The sequence below is a fragment of the Camarhynchus parvulus genome, chromosome 2, assembly GCF_901933205.1.
Source record: "Camarhynchus parvulus chromosome 2, STF_HiC, whole genome shotgun sequence".
NCBI lineage: Eukaryota > Metazoa > Chordata > Aves > Passeriformes > Thraupidae > Camarhynchus > Camarhynchus parvulus.
In genome coordinates, this window is record NC_044572.1 from 70,157,246 (window position 1) to 70,182,096 (window position 24,851).

Sequence of the window (24,851 nt, forward strand, 5' to 3'; positions counted from 1 at the left end):
TCTTCATTCTTGGATACAGCCCTGAAAACTGCATTAACTTGGACAAAGCTGCAATAAAGCTTCTTCTGCTGGTTAAAGGGAGCTTTTGCCATCTAATAGCACATGACAATCCTATGTCTGCTGGTGCTGGTTCCCATTCCTCTACTCAGCATTCTCCCCTTGTTTCCTCCAAGTCTTTACATCTTCTCCTCTCTCCTTTTCTAGTTTAAGCAATAGCAACCCCTTAAAAAAACACAGTTTTCCCTAAGCACCTTGCCCTCTTCTAATGCTGGGAAAGGTCTTGTATACTTAAGACGACCAAAAAAGATTGAATTTTTTTTTAAAACACCACTCTGGCTTGGAGTTTGAGCCATAGGTTGGTGCATGACTTATGTTTATCAAAACTGCGCTAGCTGTGTCTGGAACAGAAAAAGTGGCACAAGTCAGAGGTCTTGAGTTCTTGTATTTTTGCAGGGTATAAACAACTTACAGCCTTTTTTTTTTATCATCGCAACAATCCCGGGTCAAATTAAGAGTCTAGTATTGTGTGTTGTCTCATTGTTTCCTTGTCTGTCTCTCTGCATTCATTAGCAGCACCTTTCCTGTGATTAGATAAGGACTTTTTGGAACAAACACTGCATTCCCTGTTTACACAGCACCTCCAAGGAGGGGCACAGGATAACAGGCAGCACTGGTGAGGGAAGAGGCAATCTAGGAAAAGGAAAGTTGGGCCAGCCTGGCAGCTGAACAGTGACAAAGCTCAGTGACCCCTATACTCAAAAGAGCTCGTTTTCTGTAACGCACTTCAGGCTAAAACACCGAGATGGCCAGCAAAGGGCTGAGGTGATGATGTGGAACCAAGCACAAAGAGTGTCTTGAACAACTGATTCTCTACCCAACCATCCACAAAGGTAACAACCGTGGTGAGACCAAAAGCAGTCTCAGTCACTCGCTTTTTGTTACAGAATATCCTCTTCTTCCTTGTTTGCTCCTGTTTAATAGTTCCTCTTTAGACAAAAAGACTAAAAAAATTACTGAAGTGTCAAACAAGGGCAAAGTCATCCTTTTTGCGGAAGGATATGCAAATCTGCTAAGGAGCATTCAGCTGAAGGGTCTGGAGTAATTTCTGAGAATCACAACTCAGCCTGAGGAGAAGCAGCAGGGCCCTGGACCCAAGGTGAAGGGAGCAGGCTAATTGCTCAGCCACCCGTTGGACATTGTTTGATACCACCAGGCTTTACAACACAGTGAGGGCTACTGTTATGGAACAAGTCACAGCTGCACTAACCTGTGCTCTGTGTCAATAAGCAGCATCTTCTGTGTCTGCGTCCTTCCCCTTTTCACAGAAGTCAATGCATTCATAAAGCTGCAATACTCCCTCTTTTGATTTATGCCCAATGGTGCAAAGACAAGGCTCTCATGGAGCTAACCCCCAGGGGAAGGTGAGGGATTCTACCCTGGTATGGACTGGTTGGACCTGCCAAGCATGAAAGCTGGGGCAAGAGTGGACAGGAAGGGAAATCAAAGCAACCTGGAATTTTCTTATGATGGGATCCAAACTTTTTGCTAATACAGCTCTGTTAGATGTGAAGCTATCCCATGTTAATCCCTCTGCCAGGCAGATGTGTCTGTCTCAAACTGTACATTAACTTCCTTTGGAGGATGAGAAATACTTGTGCTGCTGGCAGCAAAATGACCTGATGCTTCACCATCACCAGCACATTCCTGCCAAAGTGTCCTTCTGAGACAGGGAAGTGCAATTCATTTGCAGATGAGGAACTTGTACCAGGAGGCCATCTGGCTTTACAGAGGTAACAGGAAACCAAACCAAGTCTCCCAAGGCCCAAGTCTGCTCTGTTACCCCTGGAACATCCTTCCTCTCCTCGGATGCTGGCCTGTGGGTCAGAGTGATGTGGACACCACCAAGCTCTTATCTAGAGAGAGAAAGTGCCAACTTCCTCTGAAGTGCTTAAATGAGATTACACCCAGCCTGCTCATTCCTTTAATGGTCTCACTATTGATGAAGCTGCTCATTAAATCCCATCACCATGTGTAAATAAGTGCCTCAGAGAGCTCTAGGTATCCTGTGTAAGTTTAATTTGTCATTTCAAAAGTGCGCAAAGCACCCAGGTTTGCACCAGTTCCTAAAAAACCAGGCAGTTTTCCCATTTGATCAATATTACTTCAGAACAAATATATCTGACAGGGGAAGAAGCCAGGGGGAAAAAGACAAACCTCCTCCAGGCTTGGTAGATCCAGTCTGGTAAAGCACACCAACACCTGCTTACCTTTAAACACATGATTACCACAACGGACTTCTTTGGAAAAACAGACATGCTTACATCAAGGTTTGCAGAAAGATTGTGTTTTGGTGTTGAGCTGCAGGGAGACTTTTCAGCTTTGGTTTTTTTTTTTTTTTTGCTTATTTGTTGAAAAGGATACCAAGCAAGAGTGTGCTTGTGCTTTTAGGGTTGGAGAACATCGATGACAGCACTACAAAGCAACACTGTGTTACTCACACCTTAAAAAAACACACACACAGGTGCTTCTGAAGGGGAGAACCAGCAGCATTCAGACTCCTGTCCTTAGGCTTAACGAAATATTTATTCTTTGTGCCCTTCAGCAATCAGAGGGCAGCAGAAACTGTGTGTCATGGATGCTAAAACTACTCTCCTCACTCTTCACATTTCGGGAAAGATAGAGTTGCATGGGCCTCTTTCCTTGAAAAGAAAAAATCTGGAAGAACAAGGTCGGGGGGTTTCCACAATCTTTTTCCCGTGACACTTTTGAACAAGAACCTGAGGCTTCAATGAGGATTGCTCATTAGCAATAATCTCAGTTTTGCAAAAATTGAGATATAAAGAGACATGTCAAGGGATAACTGTCTTTTAAGATGACACCTTCTTGACCAGTGTAGTTGTTTCTGGAGAGTATTCAAGTCATCTGTCATCATTTCACTGAGCAAAGCACATTTTTTTCTCCATTTATTATTACAGCATCAAAGTACCTATGGGAAAGACATCTTTGGTCTCTCCTGCCTTGCACACACCACTTCTTTATACTTTGGAGCCCAGGTTTATTCAAGCCACTTGCTTTTGAGGTCCTTAGACTTGCCTGCTACAAAACTGAAAAAAATCTTTGGATTTGGGGCTTTATTAGCCTTTGTCAACAGGAGTGAGCTTTGAGCATTTTCCTGAACTGAAGTAGCCCCTGCAAGCACAGTTAAGAGGGCCTCTGCAGTCATCTTCAAATATGAGCCACTGCCTCTCCCCTCACAGGTACCAGCTGTGCCCACAGCCTTCCAGCCTCCTACCTGTTTTGGGTCAGCAGTACAGTTAACCAGATTCCAGATTTCTTCAGCCCATTACCAGTTTCAGAGGCTTGCCCAAAAAGCTATCTAAGAGTGAAAACAGAATCTGGTTCTCAATGGGTGCTGCTGTGGCTGGTGCTCCCAGGCACTCTGTTGAGGCACATAATAGTAACAACTCTGGAAAATTTTACAGTTGTGGGTGTACAAGGGGAAAGAGGAGTCCTGTGTAAAAGACTTAATCATAATCACGTTGCATGCAACAGTTCCTTCATGGACAGCCCTCACTGTTGATAAAAATTAAATCAAAGCAGCACCCAAGTCACAGCTTTGCAATTCCAGTTATTTGCTTGCAGGCCTGTAATTCATCACAAAAATCTTAGATTGTGAATGAAACACTTTTGGTGATGTCAACTTTCCAGTGACCAGTAAACCACATCACAGAACTACCACCACATGGTAAAATAGAGCCGGGAAATGGCAACAGCTTAAACTAAATATTATTTCACTTTTAAAAATAGGTCCTTAAAACCCTGCTACAGCCTGAATGCCTGAAGAGGCCAGAAAGAGCGTAAGGGATAAAATCAATAATGAAGAGGTGAAGAGAAAACCATAACGTGCGGCCAGGACTTGGGCAAATGGTGGCAGAAGTCCTGTCCTGCCCATTCCCCTTGTCCCTCTGTTCCAGCACGCAGCCAAAAGCAAACACCTGAGCAACTGGTGCTGCTCCACTGGTGGGAAGGAGCATTCCTCAATCTCAAACCCACCAGAGCTATTTCTGGCCAGCAGCTACGCAAAGGAGAAGTGCCACACTGACGGCTCTCACGGTGGGGTGGGGGCAGGCAGACAGGAACCTCAGGTATATCAGATAGATCAGATGGGAGACAATGGGGGTGAGAGACAGCAGGGCTCAAACAGGGACTGACTGAGGCTGTGAATCAGCCAGCCTGCTTCCACGGGTGAAGACTTGCCATCACGTGTACAACATTTGTCATTCAGAGACAAAGTCATCTCCACACCACAGCCAGAGGGGCACAGTTAACATTTTCACTGCCTGGGCAGTCAGCAGTGCCTGCACATTGCCTGCACTTTGCTGCCAAACCTCATGCTTTGACCTATGTGCACCCACAGCCACAGCAATTCAAAGACTAACAGCTACTAGGTAGAATACTCTGAAGGTGAATCAGAGAATGAGAACCCAAAAGCTAACCAAACCAAAATATTTAACAAAAAGGCCTGACAGCAAGACCAACAGTCCACAACAAGCAGAAATAAAGGCTGCAGAATAATGGCATTATCAAAGCTAATACCTAGGTGTACTTGTGGTAAGGCCTGCAGAGGCAAATCTCTTCTAGATTGAACAGGTGCGAGAGCAGTGCTCCAAAGGAAAGTTTAGTAGCCTTCCCACTCCAGGTACTGTCTCAATGACTCATCATGAGTAACTCTACACCTTACACCCATTCATGCTTAATTTAAAAAATTTAAAAAACCCCCAGATAGTAAAGCTACAATGATTTAGGGGGAGCACGCTCCTCTTGCATTTTAGTTCAGCAGATCATTTTTCCATGCTTCATCAGCTGAAGATGAATTTTAATGAAGAAATGACCATGACAGATTTCTTGGGCTGGATGCCAGATTAGGTGTCCAATGTGGACTTCCTGTGCTTAAAAATCTGTATATTTATGTACCCTTTCCTTGCAGCACACCCTCAGAGTGGAACATAACATGGTAATCTCTTACAATGTGAGGCAAGATCCCACAATCCTAGCTGAGCTGCTGGGCAGAATGAGAAAGCCTGTAGTAGAAGAGAGCTTGCTTTCACCCCCTGATGCTCTGTTCTGGCTTCCTTCTCCTGGATTTTAGCATTATCTGTGGAACAACTGCTGAATACTCTGCAGGCAGGAACATGAAGGGCAGAGGTGGGGCTGCAGCCCTTGCTGGGGATGATGGCTGTCTGGGGGGATGCATGTAACACCCACAGACCATTCTGCTTCAGTGTGAGTTAGAGGGGGAACTGCATGACTGTATCTGCACCTTCCCCACTGTGAAGGAATTGCTGCCCTCATTAAAGAGCTCAGGACTGGGCTGAGGATTGATTAATTCACTCTTTCAGTGTCAATCACGAGGAACCAGCTCTGCCGGTGGCTGCGGCCAGTAATGTCTATGGAAATATTCTTCCCTGATGGAAGAGGCCCTGGCTGCTTTCCATAAGCAGGCTGTTTTACAACATGTGGTATTGCAGGGGAGAGCTTTTCTTCCTGTGAGATCAGATTCAAGGAACCATCTCATCCTTGCTACCAAACAATGCAAAGTTACTGGAGCATATGTTGCTCCTAAGGCAAAACTCTTCACTGTGGCAAAATAAGGCCCTCAAAATAGATTTTCTTGTGTGCTACATAAGCAATTTTAGGACTTCATATGAACCTAGTTGCACATTTTTCCCTATCTGTATTTCTGCATTCCAGATTAATGGGTTGCCTAACAAAACTTCACAGTATTTTTATTTCCATACAAGATTCTTTTCTTTTCCCTCCCCTTTGACCACTGACTAAATATATTCTGTGTCCATCTGCAGTCACGAATGTTGTTCTTTGCCATTCTTGAACAGACCCTATATACTTCTTTTTCTTTTGGAGTAGCCACAAAGTGGTGAGGGTGAATGACCTCATTTTTTCCCCCTTCCTTGGCTAATTGGCTCTTGCAGGGTGGATTAAACCGGACAGCTTGGCTCTTTTACCAAAACACAGCATTTTCTGGTCTCTTTTATCTAGATTTTAAGAAGGGAGGCAGCCAGAGGGTTCTGCAGAGGCTGAGAAGCAACCCTGGGTCTCAGCTCTCTCTGCCTGCCCACTATGCTGCCATTCCCCGCCAGAGCCCCTCCTCCAGCCACTCTTTGGGAACCCTGCAGGAAGGCAGCACAAACACATCTGGCCAAGTGGTGTGGGGAATGTGCCTCTGCTGTGGGGATGCTGCAGGGGTCCTGGGCAGAAGAAGATCCAGAGAACAAGGGTGAGGGCTGGATGCTGCAGCCTACACCGTGGCATCCAGCCAGGGCAATGTATCCACTCCCTTCCTGGGCCTGCGTGGGCAGACCTCCGTGTGACTTTGGTGAGAAACAGATGGGGCGCTACCCCAAGGTGATTAATGGCTCTTTGGCTTCGTTTGCAGCCATGACATCCTGGGCACTGCACAAACACCAAAGAAAGCCATGCCCAGAGAGCTCACACCCTGAGAAGGCAAACAAAAGAGGCAACCATCAGAAGCCCTGCACAAAGCAGCTGAGGTGGCTACACAGGTATGAGACACAAACCAGGATGTCCTGGAGTGCCAGGGTGATGTCAGCATTGCTCCTGCTGTGCAGTGCTGAGCCCTCCAGAAGGCACCCCATCACAAATATGGTAACACACTGCAGTGACACACAGACAGGGACAAATCAGAAAACCTACTTTCCCAAGTGCCAAAGCATCACACCAAGTCCTGGTCCCACAGGGCAGGCACAACAGCAGACTGCCCTGAGCACCAGCAGAGCTGGATTCCCACCTGCAGCCCACCTTGTGACATCCAGCCTTTGCTGCTTGTGGAGTTTTTCTTCTACTACATGAACTTTGGACCATTTTCAAAGAGTAAGTCATAAAAAGGGGCAAGTTCTTGCAGGCAGGCTATTGTGTCGCACAGACCAAGGCCTACTCAAGTCCAGAGTGCAACCTGGTTAAACATCACTGAATTTTTATCTTGCATTTATAACACACAAATATTTGCCTTTGCGTTCTCCATCAGCAATAATGAGCCATTCTCAGAGCAGCTGCTTCTCCATGCAAGCAACGCCAGCCAAGGCATCCTTAAAAACAGGGGTGTGTGGCTGCAGCAGCAGAAGCCAGTGCTGCCTTGCAAGCTGAGTTTCTATGGAAAGGAAGGGGACAGTCTATGCAAGGAGCAGAGCTGCAGCTGACGACATGATGAACCAGTCATCTCTATTTCCCTCTTCCCTCCTGTGTAAGCTCAACCAGCTCCCAAAGCAACCACCTCCTCCAAGTGTTCCGCAGCCTTTGCTGCAGAGCAGCCCTTTGCAGCACGGGGCACAGATGGAGGGAGATGTGAATTCTGTGGTAACAGCATGTGGTGGCAGGAACCCTCCTGGCTCTGGTCACCACAAAGACTTCCTGCAGACCTGGTCATACAGAGAGGAAGTGGGCAGGGAGAAGCAGGAGGCATTGCCTTGCAGCAAGCATTGCCTTTTCCTTTTCCTTGCATCTGTGCATGTACCTACTACAGGAGAGCCTCTCACCACTTGAACTCCAAGGACAGATGGATAAGCTTAGCAAAGTGACTCAAGTATGATTCCTCTAAATAGTGTCAAGGATGCGTTAAATAGTGTTAAGTGATGCTGGAGGGCATCACTTTGAGGTTTCCATGATTTTCTGTGTAGTAGTTACACACGCATCCCTTTTACCATCTGTAAAATGGTTCTTGCCCAGCCGTCAAGTTACATCCCACTTTTCTGAGCTTGAGGGTTATAGACAGTAATGGGCAGTAGAAACAAAAAAAGATCCTTAGGGATGCAGTTGATCTCTCTGCTTGACCTGTTTCTTTCAGGTTTTTTCTCCTTCTGGCACAGTATGAAGAAAGCCCTGTGACCTAGATGACATTGGTCAGTACCCTTGAGATGTCTGATAAGCTTTGAATTCTACCAATTTGTGAAATGTGGCAAAGGTTTGTTTTGGTCCTGTTGGTGGGAAAGAAGAAATTACATCAGGCAGATGATGCTTAACATGAAAAGAGAAGTGGGACAGATCTCTTAAATTGTGGTTTGATGTAGTTTTACATACATTATATTCTGTTCATATGAGGTGCTGTAAGATTTTTCACGTTCTGGGGGAAACTGCAAAACAATGGAAGGCTTGCCAGTGTTCCTCACGGGAACCATTGCTGCAAGGGAATTTTTACAAATGAATTAATTGAATTACAGTAGCATTGAAGCCCATGCTGTTAATGGTAGAACATATCCAGGAGTTTAGATATTGTAGAAGTTTTACTCTACTGAATGATTCCTTTGGCCCTGATCAGAGCAGGAATAATAGACCAGGAGAGCCCATGGTAACACAGTACAGTCACTGTTACGCTCTTTTTTTCCCTCTCTCATCATACAGACTGTGCATTTTAGGAAGTTAGAGAAAAATCTATATTTTGGCCAAAACTTTTCTACATTGCAAAGAATTCCAAATGCTTGCAATGAGCAAACGTTAGCTATGAAGCAGATGTTACAGAGTAGTGGAAGGACACATTCCATGCCACACAAATGGAGACGAATCTGTCTGGTGCAACTGATTTATTGCACATTTGCAAATGCACTTTCTCAGAGACTTTGACTCCCATCTGATAGTAGCACTGATACTCTTTGCTGGTGTTAAGCAAGGAAAGGGATGTGACTATTCTGTGCAAAGAAGATGAGCAGATCATGCCACAGAGAGCAAAATACCTCTGACAGGTGCCCAAAACAATTCACTTGGAAAGCTCATCTTGTGGCTGAAGCACAAGATAAGTAGGGCTGAGCTCTGTTCCCAGAAGTTCTGCTCCATGCTTGGTGTGTGACCTAGAGTAAGTCATGAATTCTCTGTTCCCATTTCCTCTTTGGTGAAAATGATGACAATGATCATGTCTATTCTCAGCAAAATTTTGAGTGAGTATGCAATAACTTATATTTCTAAATGCTTTTCATTCTTTGCAGGAAATACATTGCAAATATCATCATTCGAGCACTATTCCACCCTATTAACTAGTCTAACACAAATGCACCAGAAAAACCTCAACCCTCCCACTCGTATTCACACATTTGTTCCATCAGAAAGCAACTCTCCTCTAAGAAACCACTGCTCAAATCAGTCAAAGCAGAAACTGAAAGGCTGTTCCAGAGCAGCACCTCTCGAAGCATGCCTTTCACATTCTTGTTAAGTTCTTCTCACTCTTGAAGGCAGAATATTAAATTAATGGGCTCTTTGACAAATTATGTTTTATCCTTATCTTTACGCTGCAGCTTTCCTGGAGCTTCCTACAGTTTTGTGCTGCTACTTGTGCAAAGCAACAGCCAGGCAAAGTTGCACCCTGTACAAACACAGACTCAGAATTAAGCACGTGTTGGAGGCAGTGGAAAGACTTTACACATCAGCCCAAAATAAATACAAGTTCCTTGTTCTGTGTTCTGTGAAAGGCTATGAATCAAGAGGTAAGAAATGATGAGGAGCTCTGGCTCCTACATCACAGTACCTGAAACAGGCCGGGAGCTATACCAGGGAAATCTGAATTTCCAAGGTTTGGTCAAAAGCTGAGCCAGTTCCAGGCAATGAGGATATTCCAAAGGGAAAAACTGCACTAAACCCAAATGGCTCCAGAAGGAAGCAGGCATGTGATGGTTAGTGACCTGAAGTAAAGGCACAAAGAGCGCTGAGTTCTGCTCTTCCTGCTGCACTGATGAGTCCTGAGCACCAGGGCAGGAAAAAAGAGAGACACAGAGGATACTGAGGGACAGGGAAAACCCTATGAAAGCTGTGATGTAAAAATCACTTTTGAAATTTGCAGGCTAATTCACATACATGTGGAGGACACCTGGAAAGCAGTGATTTGAGAGAAGCCTGAGAGTGAGGGTGGACAAAATGAAACGTATGTTTTAGAGGGGAAAAAAAGGCCTGTGTGGTTTTAGGCAACATATTTAGGACAAGGAATCCAAAGGAAAGGCTCTCAGGACTGTGCGGTCAGACATGAAATTGTAAGCTGTAGACAGCACAAGGTTTTCTGTTTTGGTTTGGGTTTTTATCTCTTTTTTCTTGAAGTTGCACCTTGCTTTCAGGGAACCCAGCCATGGCCTGGTTACATCCCCATGTTGAGGGAAGCACTCTAAGTTACATAACTTATCAAGAATAATGACACACAGAAAAATACCAGAAGTTCTGATGAAATAAATACAAATGGTAGCAAGGCTGCCAAACATGGATTAATGGAAGAAATAAAGTGTAAATAAAGGGTAGCATGGTATTTGTAAATCCAGCCAGTCTAGAAGGGTCTAAACAACCACAAGGGAGAAGAATAATTTTTAAGCTGTATAATTAGAAAGAGCAAAGCAAGCTTCTGCCGATGTAAACAGCTGTAGGAAACGCCATGTACGCCACTGACAAGGCTGAGCCGGAGCTGTAGAAAATGGTCTGTCCGACAGCAGGGGAAGGCCAGCCGCGATCCCAAGTGAACCACGCTGACAGGCAGCCACCTGGCATCGCACAGAGCTGCGACCGGAGCACGCTGTGTTTGCAAACAACCGCAAAGCCAAACCTCGCTCAGATCTTCCCCCGTCGGAGGAAAGGGTTGCCCTTTGGAGCAGCTGACCCGGCTCCGGGCTTGGGTTCCCGGCTCTGCCATGAGCAGCACGGGAACCTCGGGCGAGTCAGGCGGCCGCCCACTCGCCGACCGGGGGTCACAGGGCCGTCCCACGTCCCGGGGCCGCGCGGGGGCTGCCAGCATTTGGGACGGCGGGATGGCCAGAGCCTGAGGCGACTTATCCCGCTGGGGAAGCTGGAAAGCTGAACCTGGGCTGCCAAAATCCCGCGTCCCATGCCTGAAGGACAAGTGTGCCCACGCTCGCTCGAATAAATCTGTTCGGTAGGGTGGAGTCTGCCTTATTTTTACTCTACATGCAAATTATATCCCTCAACAACCTCACTGCAAATATTTTCTGGTTTCTCACACCCTGCCCTGGGCAGAAGCAAGCTGTTTTCCCCGCAGATCTCCTGGCTTCCTTTGCAACTTTGGGTTTGGACTACTTTGATTTTACAGAAGCGAGAGAAGCTTATGAGTTGCTGGGATAAAAACAAAACCAAAACCCAAACCAGCAGAGCGGGGGGCAAGGCAGGCGAAGCTGTTCTGCGGGATGCCGCGGGCTCCGACCTCGCCGATCGCCCCGAGCAGCGGGACGAGCAAACCAACCCCGCGGGCGGGATGCGACACCCACCTCCCCCTCCGCCGCCTCCCAGCCTTACCTGCTTGCCAGCGGCAGCGAGGCACAGGAGAAGGAGCCAGCAGCCTGACGGGACGGGCATGTCTGGGTGCGCGTCTCTGCCTCCTCCCGTGGCTCCTTTTCCTGCCACCGAAGGGAAACTAGATCCTTCCAGCCAAGCCCCCGCGCCTCGGCAGCGCAGCGAGGCGCATTTGAGCTGACTACTTCTCTTTCTTCCTTTCCTTCCTCTCAGCTACACGAGGGGAGAAGAGAGAAGAAAAAAAAAAAAGCGCTTGGCTGTAGTTCCCACAGCATTTCCTCAGCCTTGACATGCAGGGCCTTTTTTTTTTTTTCCCCTCGCTTCTTGTCCCTCCCTTTCCTTTCTCCACCCCTTTTTACAAGAAGTTTAGTCACCATGCCCACGTCCCTCCGCCGGCCGGTGGGGATTGCATTCCCGGTCAGTCCTTCTCGGCAGGGCCGTGCATCCACCTGCCCCCGCCTCTGAGCCCTCCCGTTCCAGCCCCCAGCTCCTCTCCCCACTGTCATCTCCCCTGGAATTGCTGCCTTCTCCTCACCCCCCAGGTATCGCCTGTCACTGTCAGAAGACATCTTGGGCCTCAACCTGCCTCCCACCTCGCCCCCCCCATGCGCCCTGGGTCTACCCCCAGGCCTGAAGAGAGCTCCTGTCCCGTCCCTTCCCGTGCCCTGTTCCCTCTCGGTGCCCGTGCAACATGTGGGTGCCAGCCTCGGCCTTCTGGCGCAGCTCGAGGTCCCCCTCCCTTCCCCCTCCACGAACTTTAGCTGATGTCGGGAGCTGGCAGACAGGATTGCTGCCAAGAGGGGAAGAAAAGCGGAAGATGTGCTTTGGGAGCTCTCCCAAACCACTCCAGGCCGTGCATGGGGCCAGTCCCTGCGACCTGACTCGGAACGCTGCTCCCTGGCCTCCTGACCCCCGAAAAGGCCTGCACCGCCCTGCCTGCGGCAGCCGCCCTGGCCGGGGCCGAGGGGCGGCAGCTGGGGGAGTGCCCGGCACGGCCGCGATGTCCCTGCCCTCACAGAGGGTCAGGAATTCTCTGTGGTGCCGCAGGACAGGGCCCGGCTGTTTACACAGGCTGAGGATCCAGGGGAGCTGACCCTGAGGACACAAAACCTGCCCTGTGCTCACATGCTGAGAAATGAGCTTGGGAGCACGTTTCTGACTTAGGCAAAGAAGGAAGTTGTTCTTTCACTTATGTATTTAGATTTAACCCTTGACCAGGAAAAAAACCCGTAGAGTTTCTCTGTGTTTTCAAATAAATAAATTAATTCAAACACAAAAGATGAAGATAATATAAAACACTGATCCTTCCTCGGTGGTGCTGTTGTCTGATTTCTGCTCAGAGGAATGATTGCACTCAGGACAGAAACAGCTGCTGAGCTTTTTTCCTGTAGCTAGTGGAGGGCCTGCCTCCACATCAAGCTGTGACCTTCACCCCTAGATAGTTTCCAGGCACCATAAAGCCTTTTTAATATCCCTAGAGTTGCTTGAGCCCTCAATGTCCTCAGCAAGTGTTGGGCCCTGCCTGATCTTTGCTTAAGCAGGTCCTGCTTGAGGTCCTTTGTGCTCCTGCAGGTCCTGGTCTCGTTCTCTGACACCACGGGGCTCTTTGGGCACTGGTGGTCCCTAGGCGAGTTTGATGCTCCACAGTGAGCTGTGGCTCAGAGCAACACTGCATGACGTGCCTGGCTTAGGGCCAGCTGCTGCTCCTGATGCCCTCACTCTTCTGGAGGTGTGACATGTGCAAAGGTGTGTGCCCAGCTGCTGGCAGCGGTGCTAGTCCTGGTTCGTCCTGGAGGGAGCCCACTGAGAGGGAGGGACAGCACTGGGGTGAGATCCATCTGCTGGAGCGTCATCCACCCATTGCTGAAAACATGCAGCTTTGTGCCAGCCGGGATGTTTTAAAATGTTTGTATTTATGACACAAGGAAATGTTTCTTTTTAAACAGAACAGTCTGTTAAGTGTCTTCCCCTTTTCACATTTAGCACAACACCAAGGCTATAGGCTGTGTTTATTAACCAGCTGCTCATTCTAACCAGAGATTTACAAGAGCAAACTCACACTCTCACTAGCAGTTAGATGTGTTATCAGCTTGCTCTGAAGGTGTCAAGTGAAGGCTTTGAAGGCATTGAGTAAAGCCAAGCCCTGCAGCTCAAAGGAGCTCCAGAGCAGTCGGTATTGCACATCAGCTCAATTACTTTTGCATTCTCACCCCTGATCCTGCCTGAAATATTTCTTATTTGGGCTGAAATTTCTCTCATTTTCTACCACTATGTGAAAACAGCCTCTTTTTGAAAGCTCAGACATTTTCCTCCGAGTTAAATTTTATGTTTCTGAGCCAAAACCCGCAGAAGCCACTACTGGGTGCTTTACAGTCTTAATTATGGATTGCAGTAGATTGTTAGAAACGAAAATGTGAATGCTATAAAATATGAACTGGGGAACGTGTAGCACTGTCAATACTCTCACACTTATCACATACATCATTCTATGTAGCACAGATAAAACCTAAACATTTATACCAAAACTGGTTTGTCCGCCTGTTCTAGAATTTTTTTTTCTCTTACAGAATATTATTTTGTCAGCTACTTTTGCAAAGCACCTGTTTTGAATAAAACCAAAATGCTTGAAATATTAAGGTTTCAAACTTAACGATGACATTCAGGTGCCTCTTGTTTCTGTTCACCATTGTGGCACACAAGCATAAACTGGACTAGCCTTTGGGAAGCTCTTATGAAAGAGGAGAGATGGAAAACCCTGTGCAGCCTTAGCGGTGTGACAGAATGAAAATAATACCTTGGATAATTCCAGGATCCCTTCTTTGGCGATGCCTGCCACGGAAAACAAACCGTGAGCCCGGCTGACCACTTAGCAGGCTGCGGTCAGTATGGATCTCTTCTTGCTTCCTTCCTAGAGAGAGAAAAGTGGGTATTACCTGCTAAATGCTATTCTAAAAGTTGCTATCTACATCAAAACTGCAAGTTTTGTTGCTGTGGGAAAATTAAACCCCTTCAGCATCAGTGTAAAAACTCCTCTTTTGCAGGAGCTTGGATAAATGGCAGCTCAGCCAATGCCTGAATTTGTCTCCCATCTTTCCAAACTTTCAACCCAAAAAGCAAAGGCTGGGAATGGTTTGGTGGATACACCAGGGCATCTGTGCACACCTGTGCACTCATGTTTACATCCCCAGCTGTTCCTTCACTTGGACACCAACACCTTGCGATGCCCCCTTTCCCAGGGAGGGAGAACCAGGACGCTCTGTGTTAAATCTAGGTCTTCAAAGTGACGTGATGGAAACGTGGGTAGAGAAGCAACACTGAAAGGCAGATGGTTGCACCCTGGGAAACTTTTTCTCATGTGCAGGAAGGCTGTGAAGACATTCCCTTGTCTCTCACATGCTGCTGAGGGATAGAGGATGAGATTAAGGGTTTTGATCGATCACGATCAGTGGTTTTCTTTCAGTATGTGTCACAAAGGTTATCTGAGGTTTCAGTCTGTGGACTAAATACAGGTTGTGTAAATATGAGCACCTGCCTCTCAGCAGGTGAGCAAGAAAGGCAGTGCAGTGCAAAGTCAGAATTCTAGGAAAGATCCCCCTAAATCAGGGGGATGCGCTGTGGGGCAGATGGATTGCAGTGCATCTTCTGGAGTACCAGCAATCCATGCAGGGAGTCTGCCGTGGGACCAGGGAGAAAGGCTGCTTTCAGCTGTCTCATCACCCACTGCAGGCAGGGAGCCCTACTGTATGACCCAGCATGTGGAGCTTTCTATACCTGGAGAAAAAGGTGGAAAAATATTTTAGCACAGGAGGCTCTAGTTTTATTTGAGAATTCTAGCTATTAAAATAAATCAATTTAAAAAACCCTTATTCTTTCCAAAAAACTCTGACCCATACACAAAATCATATCATCAACTTGAAACTCTTTGCTTCCTGTGAAGGGCAAGTTTCCATAGCATTCTTTTGCCCAGTCTCCTTGAAATTTTCAAACACACAAATATTTCCCATGACAGAGCAACTATAATAAAGCTCCTTAGTCACACTGGTGCGGTTTACACAACACACCTTTTACAATCCCACAAAAATGTACCACTGCTAAATGCCTCTCTGAAAACCTCAAGTCCACAGCATTCAAAAGAAAAACGCTCCCAACCACCCACCGCTAGTACGTCAGATATTTGAAGTACGTGCAAGCAGACACTGAGCTGATAGGTTATCACCAGCCACTGTGACAATAGCTATGCCTGTATACTCCAGGGAGGAAATACAAAGTCATGGTGAATTTTTAACTTTGATGTTTATAAGATACCTGTTGATCTCTAAGACTTGAGTCATATATTGATCCTTGGGACAAGAGCAATACTGGCATGGCCTGGGGAGCTTGCTCTGCCCAGGATACTCCTCAAGCCCTGGAGATGAGTCTTTAAGGCTGGCAAACACCTACCAGCTGGGGGACTGAGACCCTAACCCCTTGGCAACACCCCATTACCAGCTGCCTAGAGCCACCCTGCCATTTTATCTAACAGCACACTCAATGATCCCTAACTCCTTTGAAAACTCACCTGACTGAAATAACTCAGATCAACGGAGTGCATTCATCTGTCAGCAAGGGATCAAACCTACACGAGCCCTTATTGCCTATTAAACATTGCAGCTCTTCTTCCCCATCACTACTTCCCCTCGCCTTGCAGCGTAGTTAAAGGGAAGGTGCAAATGCCTTTCAGAACAACCCACATGATCCTACAAGGCACACACTCTGCTACAGCTGCTGTCACTTCAGCAGGACTCCACTGTACTGCCTCCATCTCCTGAAGAGGCCGCTCAGGTGTTATGGAATGGGGAAAAAACTCTGTAAAGGTACAGGGCAAGGAGCAGCAGCACAAGCAGAAAAGTCACAGTAGTTTTGGGAATGGAAATATTCAAATACACAGCAAACAGCCCTATTTGCAAACAGTATTTAAATGGTAGAACAAACAGCCCTCTGGTTCTGCGGGATGGTGAAGTCAAGAGGGCACAGACCAGCCTGACATGGGGTGACTGAGGGAGGCAGTAGTGAGTACATGCAATCCCAGTGCTGCAAAGGAACCAGACGGACCACTGCCATGGTGCTGGCCCTTGACACCAAGTGGTAAATCACTGTTTCAAGTCACTCACTTCTGCAGTAGAACTGCTCATGCTCAGAAGTTTCTGGGAAATGGAAATCTTCAGCCTAAGGAAGTCTTTCACCAAACTGGAAGTGTGATGGACGTTCAAGTTCAGCACATAGCGCATATGCCTCCAAAGACAGAGGCTGTTTGCCACTGACTTGCTTGTTACTAACTCTGTAAGCAGAATCATCTTTTCCTACAGCTTATCTGTATGGATGAAAACTGGCCAGCATTAAACCTAATGAAACCTTAAAACAGCTTTTAAGCTAAATGTTAGAAACAGCTTCTCTGGAAAAACGATTACTCATTCATAGTCACTCATCTGAATTAGTTAACACATGATATATCAGTGTACACTGCTGACATCCAGGACCTGAATAGCTTTATTCAACAACCACGCTCCTCTAGGCCTTTGTTGACCAATTTCATAGTCTAAACCAAATTAGCTATGGATCTGAATGTATTTACTAGAAACATTAGCCAAATGCACTCAGAAAAGCAGTGAACCAGTTTCCTTGAAATCTTGTTGCCTTCATTCCTGTTATTCATCAGCACTTACATTTGATGCAGGAACTTCTGTGATGCCACCTCAGATCAGTGCCATGCCAATCAGTTTGCTGTATCAACACGTCAGTGACCTTCTGCTCCAGGAACCAGTGCTGGTACTTAATGGTTTACTTAAATACCATCAACTGTAAGTTCCAAATAGGAAATTACTTAAAACATTTGGAATGCATTATACTCACCATCATAAATGCACTAAAATATACAGCCACTGAGTCCTGGAACATAGAAATGCCATTAACAGTGTCACAACAGAGAGCAGAAATATCCCACAAATCTACTTTTCTGCAGAATCTTTTTGAATCATCTTATCATCCTCTATGTAGCAATGAATTCCCAGAATATATTACAAAAACTCCTCCTTGTCTTCACAACAGATGTTTTCCATGGATAATTTTTAATCTTTAAATCTATCAGCTTCCTCACCTTTTGTAGCCCCAAATCCATTCAAACACTGCTTTCAGTTGTCCTAACCAGAATATACTTTCATGTACAGTAAGAGCAGGATTATTTTTCTTCTTGGTGCAGTAGGGGAGTAGGAAGAGACTAACAGAAGACTGAGCAGCTTTTCTTATGGAGTTCCCTTTATTCGCCTTGCTTAGAAGATACAAGAGGAACAATTTGCCTAATTTAGAGTTCTAGAAAGGAATCTTTCAGAACCAAATATAGGCATAATACCAATTAGCTGTATGCTTAATCTACAGAGAACAGGTACCTTCAGCCCACTGATCACTTTTGTTTAAGAACACAAGAGCCAATATTTCAAATAAAGATACAAAGATTTTATCTGAAATGTCACTAGGGGCAGCATGAGACCTTTGACATTTAAAGCTAACAAGTGGAAGAAGTTCAGGCAGTGCCAATAAAGCAAACATTTAGTTTTTTTACAGAATCCTTACTCAGGCAGAGCCATAAGCAATTAAAGACAACCCTTAGGGGACGAATTGCTTTCTTTTAACAGAACATTTTGTCCCAAAAGGTTCACTTATTTTGAATAGTAACAGGAAAAGTGGGGGAAGGTTAATTTAAAATATTCTGGTAATTCTCATTAAATGGGTCTCTTTTATTTTTCCAGTCCTGAATGTTACAGTGACAGAGTTAGGAGGAATAATCAGAAAAACCCAAATATCACCAAGCCCTCCCCCACAGAACAACTTCTTGCAATCTTGAAAGTCTGTTCATATTTGAAAACTAATATACACTGAAAAACTCCAGCAACCAACATATACTAACAGAGACCTGAAATTTAGGAGGCAAAACTCCTGAAGATAACCAGCGTTGGAAGTTTGCTGCCTACACAGTAATTTTCTCACCTCAGTAGTTACTGTGCTGGTCTTCCTGCGATCCTCGCTCAAATTCCTACAACTGGTGGGAAGTAGAAGTGTGAGTAGCAAAAGCTACACTTTTCAAGGGGCTGGAGAGACTAGACCCATTAGCCTATGGGGGTAAAGAGGCTACAGTTACACTAACGAACTAAAGAGTCTCATCCCACTTTCTCCAAAGTTAAATTGCTGTCACAGTTTTTAGGCTCGTGCGAATTGCAAGTTTTCTAAACAGTGGATGAAATTCAGCGTAGGTGAGCAGCCACTCTCACAGGTAGCTGCCCTGCTTTAGAAAGTGGCAGCTTAACCATGGCCCTGTTATTTCAGTCTCATGACTATAAAGTTATCTCTGGCACTGCTACTGCTTGACAAGTCAGAAAAGAGATGGAGAAGAAAAATCCAAAACACAACTGTGGCGCAGGAGACATAGGAGGAGACCCTGAGTGAAAATGGCAGTAAAGCCACAGGTCTGGGAGCCAAGGAAATTGAGCAAGTTCAGTCTACTACCTGCTATGTAAAGAGTTTAGGCTAAACAAATTCTGTGCATTAAACATCTCTCCTGTAACAGCTCTGTTGATGTGATTATCTTTTTCAGAGAAGAGCAGAAGTAACAAGACAAGGCAGGTATACAAAACTTTTTATTGACAACAGAACAATAGAGAGGAACGTCACCACTTCCCATTCCTCAGGAATGTCTCCATTTCACAGTCAGTCTGCTAAAAGCATACGTTCATGGCAACGAGCAACACGAAGGCATGGAGCTGTGTAACCTCCAGAGAGATGTTCCATCAGTGCAGTGCAAGGGGACCGACGGCACGCATGTGAGCAGCAGGCCCTGTCACAACACAGCCGTGGCAGGAACAGCGAACGCAGAGCCAACAGGCAGACATGAAGCAGGCAGAAGCCTCAAGTTATCTCCATTATCTCCATCTAAGGGTGATACCCGACCTGTTATTCCATCCATATTCTGTTTCAGGGGGGAATACTTTATTCCCTTGCTCTTTTTTGCTTTCCCTGTCCTCAAAGACGTCCATACTTCCAGCTGAATGGTACCATGTCAGAGAACACCTGAGCTTTTATACTTTGCTACCTCATACCAGTTCATGCATGCACTTGAGTTAACTTTCAGATGATTACATTGACATAAAGAGGGGGGAAAAAGGTGCTGTATAAGAAGAAAAGGATTTAGTTGTTAATGCTTCCTCGCTAACAAAAATATTTGGTAGTTGAATATACTCCCTGTAATGTCATTTTCAAAAAGTATGTAGGTAGTCTACTTAACATTTTAAAGAAACAGCACATCAAACTCAGCATAATTTCAAACACTCCAAAACTAAATTTGAACTGAAATTCAATCTAAACAACAAAATATCTTTAGTTTTCACAGTCCACAGAACTGCACACTCAGTGCAAGATGAAAGCTGTCTCTCTTCTGCATAAGGTTTCCTCTGCCTGCAGAACTGTACTGGGGACCCTGTGTAGTAGCTTACACATTTTTAAACATTTATTCATTTATCATGTTTTTCCTTTACTTAATGGATGTGCCTGTGGATGTGTAGACTTGTAAAGTGCTTTAAAATAAAACAAAAACCCCTACAAAAGAAAAAACCCCTCAAAAAACCACAAAGATGTGAGAATTTTATCTGAACGACTTTGTACATCATTTACAATGTCGGCATAAAGCATGTGAAACATGAGCATTCCCTGCAGACTGATGCAGTGCAAGCAGTCTCACACATTAGATACTGCAATTCCTCTGGATTCAAGATGCACAATACTTACAAAACAACCCTAGAAGCACAGACAAATGCTGGTGGCTCTTCCTCTTCTTTTTAGAAACATAATTAAAAAATCTGCATTACTCTCTCATAATTTAAATACATAAGTAATCTCCACTTTTATTACTTCATGACAATGACTTCAAATTTACATTATTTTAAGTACCGTCAGAATAGCTCCATGTATAATACAGATATTTGCTGATCTCCTGTCAGAAAATAAAAAAAAACCAAAACCTTCCACTATATAAAAAAAAATATGCTGGAAAGACAAGAACACAGAACAGGGACTTGGTACAGACTATGATTTCAGTTTTATATCAACCACAGTTAACCCAAAATTAACAGATCCACAGCGATATTCAAAAGCAGTGCAAATATCTTTGGAGGTTAGAATAAAATTATACTACAAGAACATAAGACAGAAGAAATTAAAAGGCAAGTACTTCAAGTACAGGAACCAGTCTCTGTGAGGTCCACCTTAGTGTTCGCTGGGAGTTCCTTTTCCCATCTTACTTCTTCCTCTGGAACACATTAGCCAACATTGCACCTGATGTAGTCAGCTGGCCCATTTTGTTCAAAAACTTGGTCTTTGTATCTTCACTTACCAGGCTCGCTGCAATTGACATTGAGCTAGGAAAGGAATACATTTAGTGGCATGAGACTACAAATTAAAAAGAACATTATGTTGTTATTTATTAAGCAACTAAATTGTCTTTGTGTTTTGTAGGTTTCAACAAAAAAGACCAGTCTGTGAAGAAAAATTGAAAACCCATCACTACCTAGTCCATATATACACTTTTAAACTTATTATAATGTGTTCACAGTGCCTGTGAAAATGGTAAAATATTTTTGTGCACTAATTTTTAGTACCTTTGGATGTCACCACATTAGCATTTGCTACCTACTGGGGAATTGCTGTAGTGACAAATACCTCTGTGAAAGACTGCCTTTGCCTTCTCACCAGAAATGTCAATTCTTGTGTTTATTTAGTGTAAGCTCACCAGTATCAGTTCAGACACAGACCTTTCTAACCCAAGTAACCTGCCTCCAACAGTGACATTAGCAGATGCGTAGAGATGAGCAAAAGCAAGGTAAGTACAAAACAGTGACCTCTCTCTTAAATTTTCAACTCTTTCTTTTCCAACTACTTTCACTTGAGCAGAGTTAAAAACCGGTGAGGATTGTCAACCTAGTAACTCTCCATGAATCTTTATTTTATATTACTTGATCAGCTTTCCCTTGATCTCCTTATCAATCTCTTGCAAACCTCACCCTGAGCCCAACTGGGTCAGCCCCTCACTGGGTAAGGAGCTTCTTCTTCTGGTTGTTGTGAATGTGGCTCCTGTTACCTGTGCTTGGATGTTCCTAATTGAGACATACTACATAGGACAATGGAGAGTTCATAGGTTTCCCACAAACTGGACTGAGCAATCCGATCAACACTGAAGCTACAGGATGCTAAGCTTTGAATGATATGTTAAGAAATGATCCCTATTATGTGAAATTAACAGCTTGGTGTTTTTTTAATTAACAACATACCAGTGAGCTCAATTTCAGATATGTATAAACTGTTTAGCACATTAGGAGTCATCTGTCTCAAGACAGAGCAAATGTACATAGCAGGAATATTAACAAATATTCCATACTTCCTATATTTGTAGTCAAAATGGCAAGTGTTTATCAACATTGGACAAGGACAATTTTAGAAAACATTACCAAATAAATTCTCCCTTTTGAACTCAGCGTGGACTCTGCATTTCAAAATTATAGCTAAGACCACAAAATCTGTCTTACAGGCAAAGGCCAGATTCCAGGAACTGACTTTTCAGTCTGAAAAGTTATAAACATTTCTGTTAGACACACTTGCATCAAGGACATAAAACTGAAGTTAACTCTGAATTGTTTCAAGACAACTTGAATGATTTCTTCAAAAGTAGAAGGGATACATGCAATTCTTTCTCCCATTTCACACCACAGAAAAAAGGTGCTTAGTGATAATGATTTCTGGTTCTTTTTAAAGTACCTTAAAAATAAAATGGAAGCTTCTCACTAAGGCTGTATTGTGGATTTGCGAATAATTTGATTATAAACCTTTAAAGTAAAATATTTATTTCAGCCACTATCACATAGCCAGACATCTTTGGCTTGATTAAACATCTCCAGTCAACTAACGAGTCACATATTTCCAGCTAATAAAACTCAGCTGGGAAATTACTGCTACAGTAAGATGAATGCCTTTTGCAATTTCCTTTGATTTCATGATAAAGCAAGGGCATATAAAGTATATAAGTAACAGTTTATACTCACTATCAGCTAGTTAAGGACAAGAAGCTATCTCAGACTATGAGGTATCCTAGAATTGTATGTAGCTGTGAAAACTTATTTGGGAAATACTGTACATTCCAAGCATTAGCAGCATTAAGAAAATAAAAGTGCTCACTTCAGCAAAGAAAGCCTAGCAACTAGTGACAAACCTGTAGTTCTAAACAAACTGTGCTTTCATTAGACTAATGATCCTGAATAAGACTGAGGAAAACAAGGAGGTATTCTATTGGTTCTTGTAAGTTTGGGGCATATCAGCCATCTGATATAAAAAATTAAATAGTAACAACTACAGAGTCTACAAGTTCATGTTTTCTAATACTGTTACTGTAAATAGAAACATAATCCCCAGCATCCTGCATACTTAATAGTTTAAATATCCAAAATAAATAGCCCCCAAAGTACTTCCATTACTATGCAAACTGAATAAACAGCAAAAATTAATATGAAATCAAATAACTTGAGTCTCACATCTTTAAAAAGTAATCAAAGAACCCAACAAAGCAATAGTATATCTTGTTTAAAACAATACATTATTAAAAAGCAAAACAAAACCCAACCCACAAATAAAAATAATGTGTAAACGTCAAATTTTTCCTGGTGTCCAGATGAATCTGATGCCACATGGAGTTCTGCCTGTTTTATGGGGAAGCTCTAGGCCAAAACAAACATTCCTAATGGGCATTTTATAGCAATCAGTTGGTAATATAAGTTGTTACCCATGATTAAAACACCTTGTTAATTGCTAAACAAAATGTTTAACAAAAGTGGCCATCCAATATTTAAAAATACAAAGTTTAATCTTCTGAAAAAATGATTTCTTTGATCCCGTATTATTTGACCAAGTTTTTCTAACAGCAAGGGGAAAAGACAAGATAAGAGCATCAGAAGATTGCTTTTGCACCCATTTTGATTTCTGTGCCTGCACTGCCGTGCTGTTAACAAACCCCGGTAATTTATATCCCAGCTGTATTTAAATCCTTTGTCAAATATGTATCTGTCATTGAAATTAGGAACTGAAATTAGCAAGCACTTAGCAAGAAAGCAGAGATATTTACGTATATGAAAAGGTCATTTCTTCAGTGGTAAAATATTTCTTGTTAATTTTGTACAGTACAAGACTACAACTATAGCCTGACGTTGAAGAAAGGGGAAGGCTAATTAAAGAACAAAGGAACAAACTGCAAAGACTTATCCTTTTCATATCTAGTTTTCAGCAGTTGCATTCATAAAGAAAATACATTAGATGTTGTATGAGCTTTGCATTTATCTGCTTCTGCAATGGCTTAACAGGACTGACTGTCATTTCAAAGTATTTACTACTAGTAAAAGTAGTACCTGAGAGACTGGCACCTGAGAGACTGACCCTTTTTCTATTTTACATTTCTTCTGTTGAGTTCTTGTACACCTTTATTATTTTAATCATTCTCAGACTACCAGTTGCTTCCAGCTCACTATGGGTGAGCTCTTTCAAGCAGTAAATTCTATCAGATTTTTACAGATAAGGAAAAATTACATGAACAAGCTTCAGTAATTGTCTCAATTCTCATGACAAAGCATTGGGATTGACAACAGATTCTCTTTTCAGATACCTTCTCACACACTTCCTTGGCAGCACTGCTAAGGATTTGTTAAGTTATATAATAATCCACAAGAATTTACCTGCTGGCATGCCATTCCAGGCAATAAGCAGGCAAAAGAGCACATACAACTCATCCAAATCACACTGACCATTCCAAATTTCCACATCCAAAGTGGGTCTGTTGGCTACTTTTGTTATGTTATCAGGAAGTGCACACAAATGATACCACCTCTACACGTGAAGCAAATGGATGCATGAGCACTGTGTGTCTGCTGCCTCCCTGGAGAGCTGGGTTTGCTCTGTGTGTGTGGAAAGGTTGTTTTACCAAAGTGCAACACAGGTGGCCTTTTCTCAAAGTCAGCTTGCTGCCTAACCAGCACACTCACACAGGGGTCAGTTTATACACTGGGGAAACTGTTCTTGTGTGCACCAGTCCTGTGCAAACCAGGACAGCAGCCTGAAGCAAGCCCTTCCCAGGACCAGAACAATTCCCTCAAGCCTGCAGGTTGCCACCCCCGTTGGTGGCAAAGTATCTGCTACATACATTGCTCTAAGCACTTAGGCCAGGCACTCCCTGATTTCTCAGATTCAGGACAGAAATTTAAATTCAGCTTTAAATGAACAAAAAATTAAGAACCAAGAACATCATTCCTATAAAAGTAATTGTTGTCTCATGTTTTACACTGAAGACAGAAACAACCACTGTATTAAAGTTTCCAAAATCTGTTTTCAAATAAAGCACATGTCAGTGCAGGATTTCAGGTCACAAACCGTGGACACCATTATGGAATACACTCTGCAGAACACTTCTCTGGAGGCACACAGAAAAAGGG

At 44.0% G+C, this 24,851-nt stretch overlaps 2 protein-coding genes across 3 annotated transcripts in view; both read right to left on the bottom strand.

Annotated features, from left to right (window-relative positions):
- Positions 1-11,502, bottom strand: part of TNFRSF11A (TNF receptor superfamily member 11a) — a 28,081-nt gene extending 16,579 nt beyond the window's left edge. Inside the window, exon 1 of the mRNA XM_030944072.1 lies at positions 11,308-11,502. Within this exon, the coding sequence (XP_030799932.1) occupies positions 11,308-11,367 (60 nt within the window). The 5' untranslated portion in view covers positions 11,368-11,502. The remainder of the gene's footprint in view (positions 1-11,307) is intronic.
- A 7,458-nt stretch (positions 11,503-18,960) lies between these two features.
- RELCH (RAB11 binding and LisH domain, coiled-coil and HEAT repeat containing) overlaps positions 18,961-24,851 on the bottom strand; it is a 77,800-nt gene continuing 71,909 nt past the window's right edge. For both annotated transcript variants that reach the window (XM_030963483.1, XM_030963476.1), the window contains exon 29: positions 18,961-20,744. In XM_030963483.1, coding sequence (XP_030819343.1) covers positions 20,624-20,744 — 121 coding nt within the window. In that variant the 3' untranslated portion in view covers positions 18,961-20,623. The remainder of the gene's footprint in view (positions 20,745-24,851) is intronic.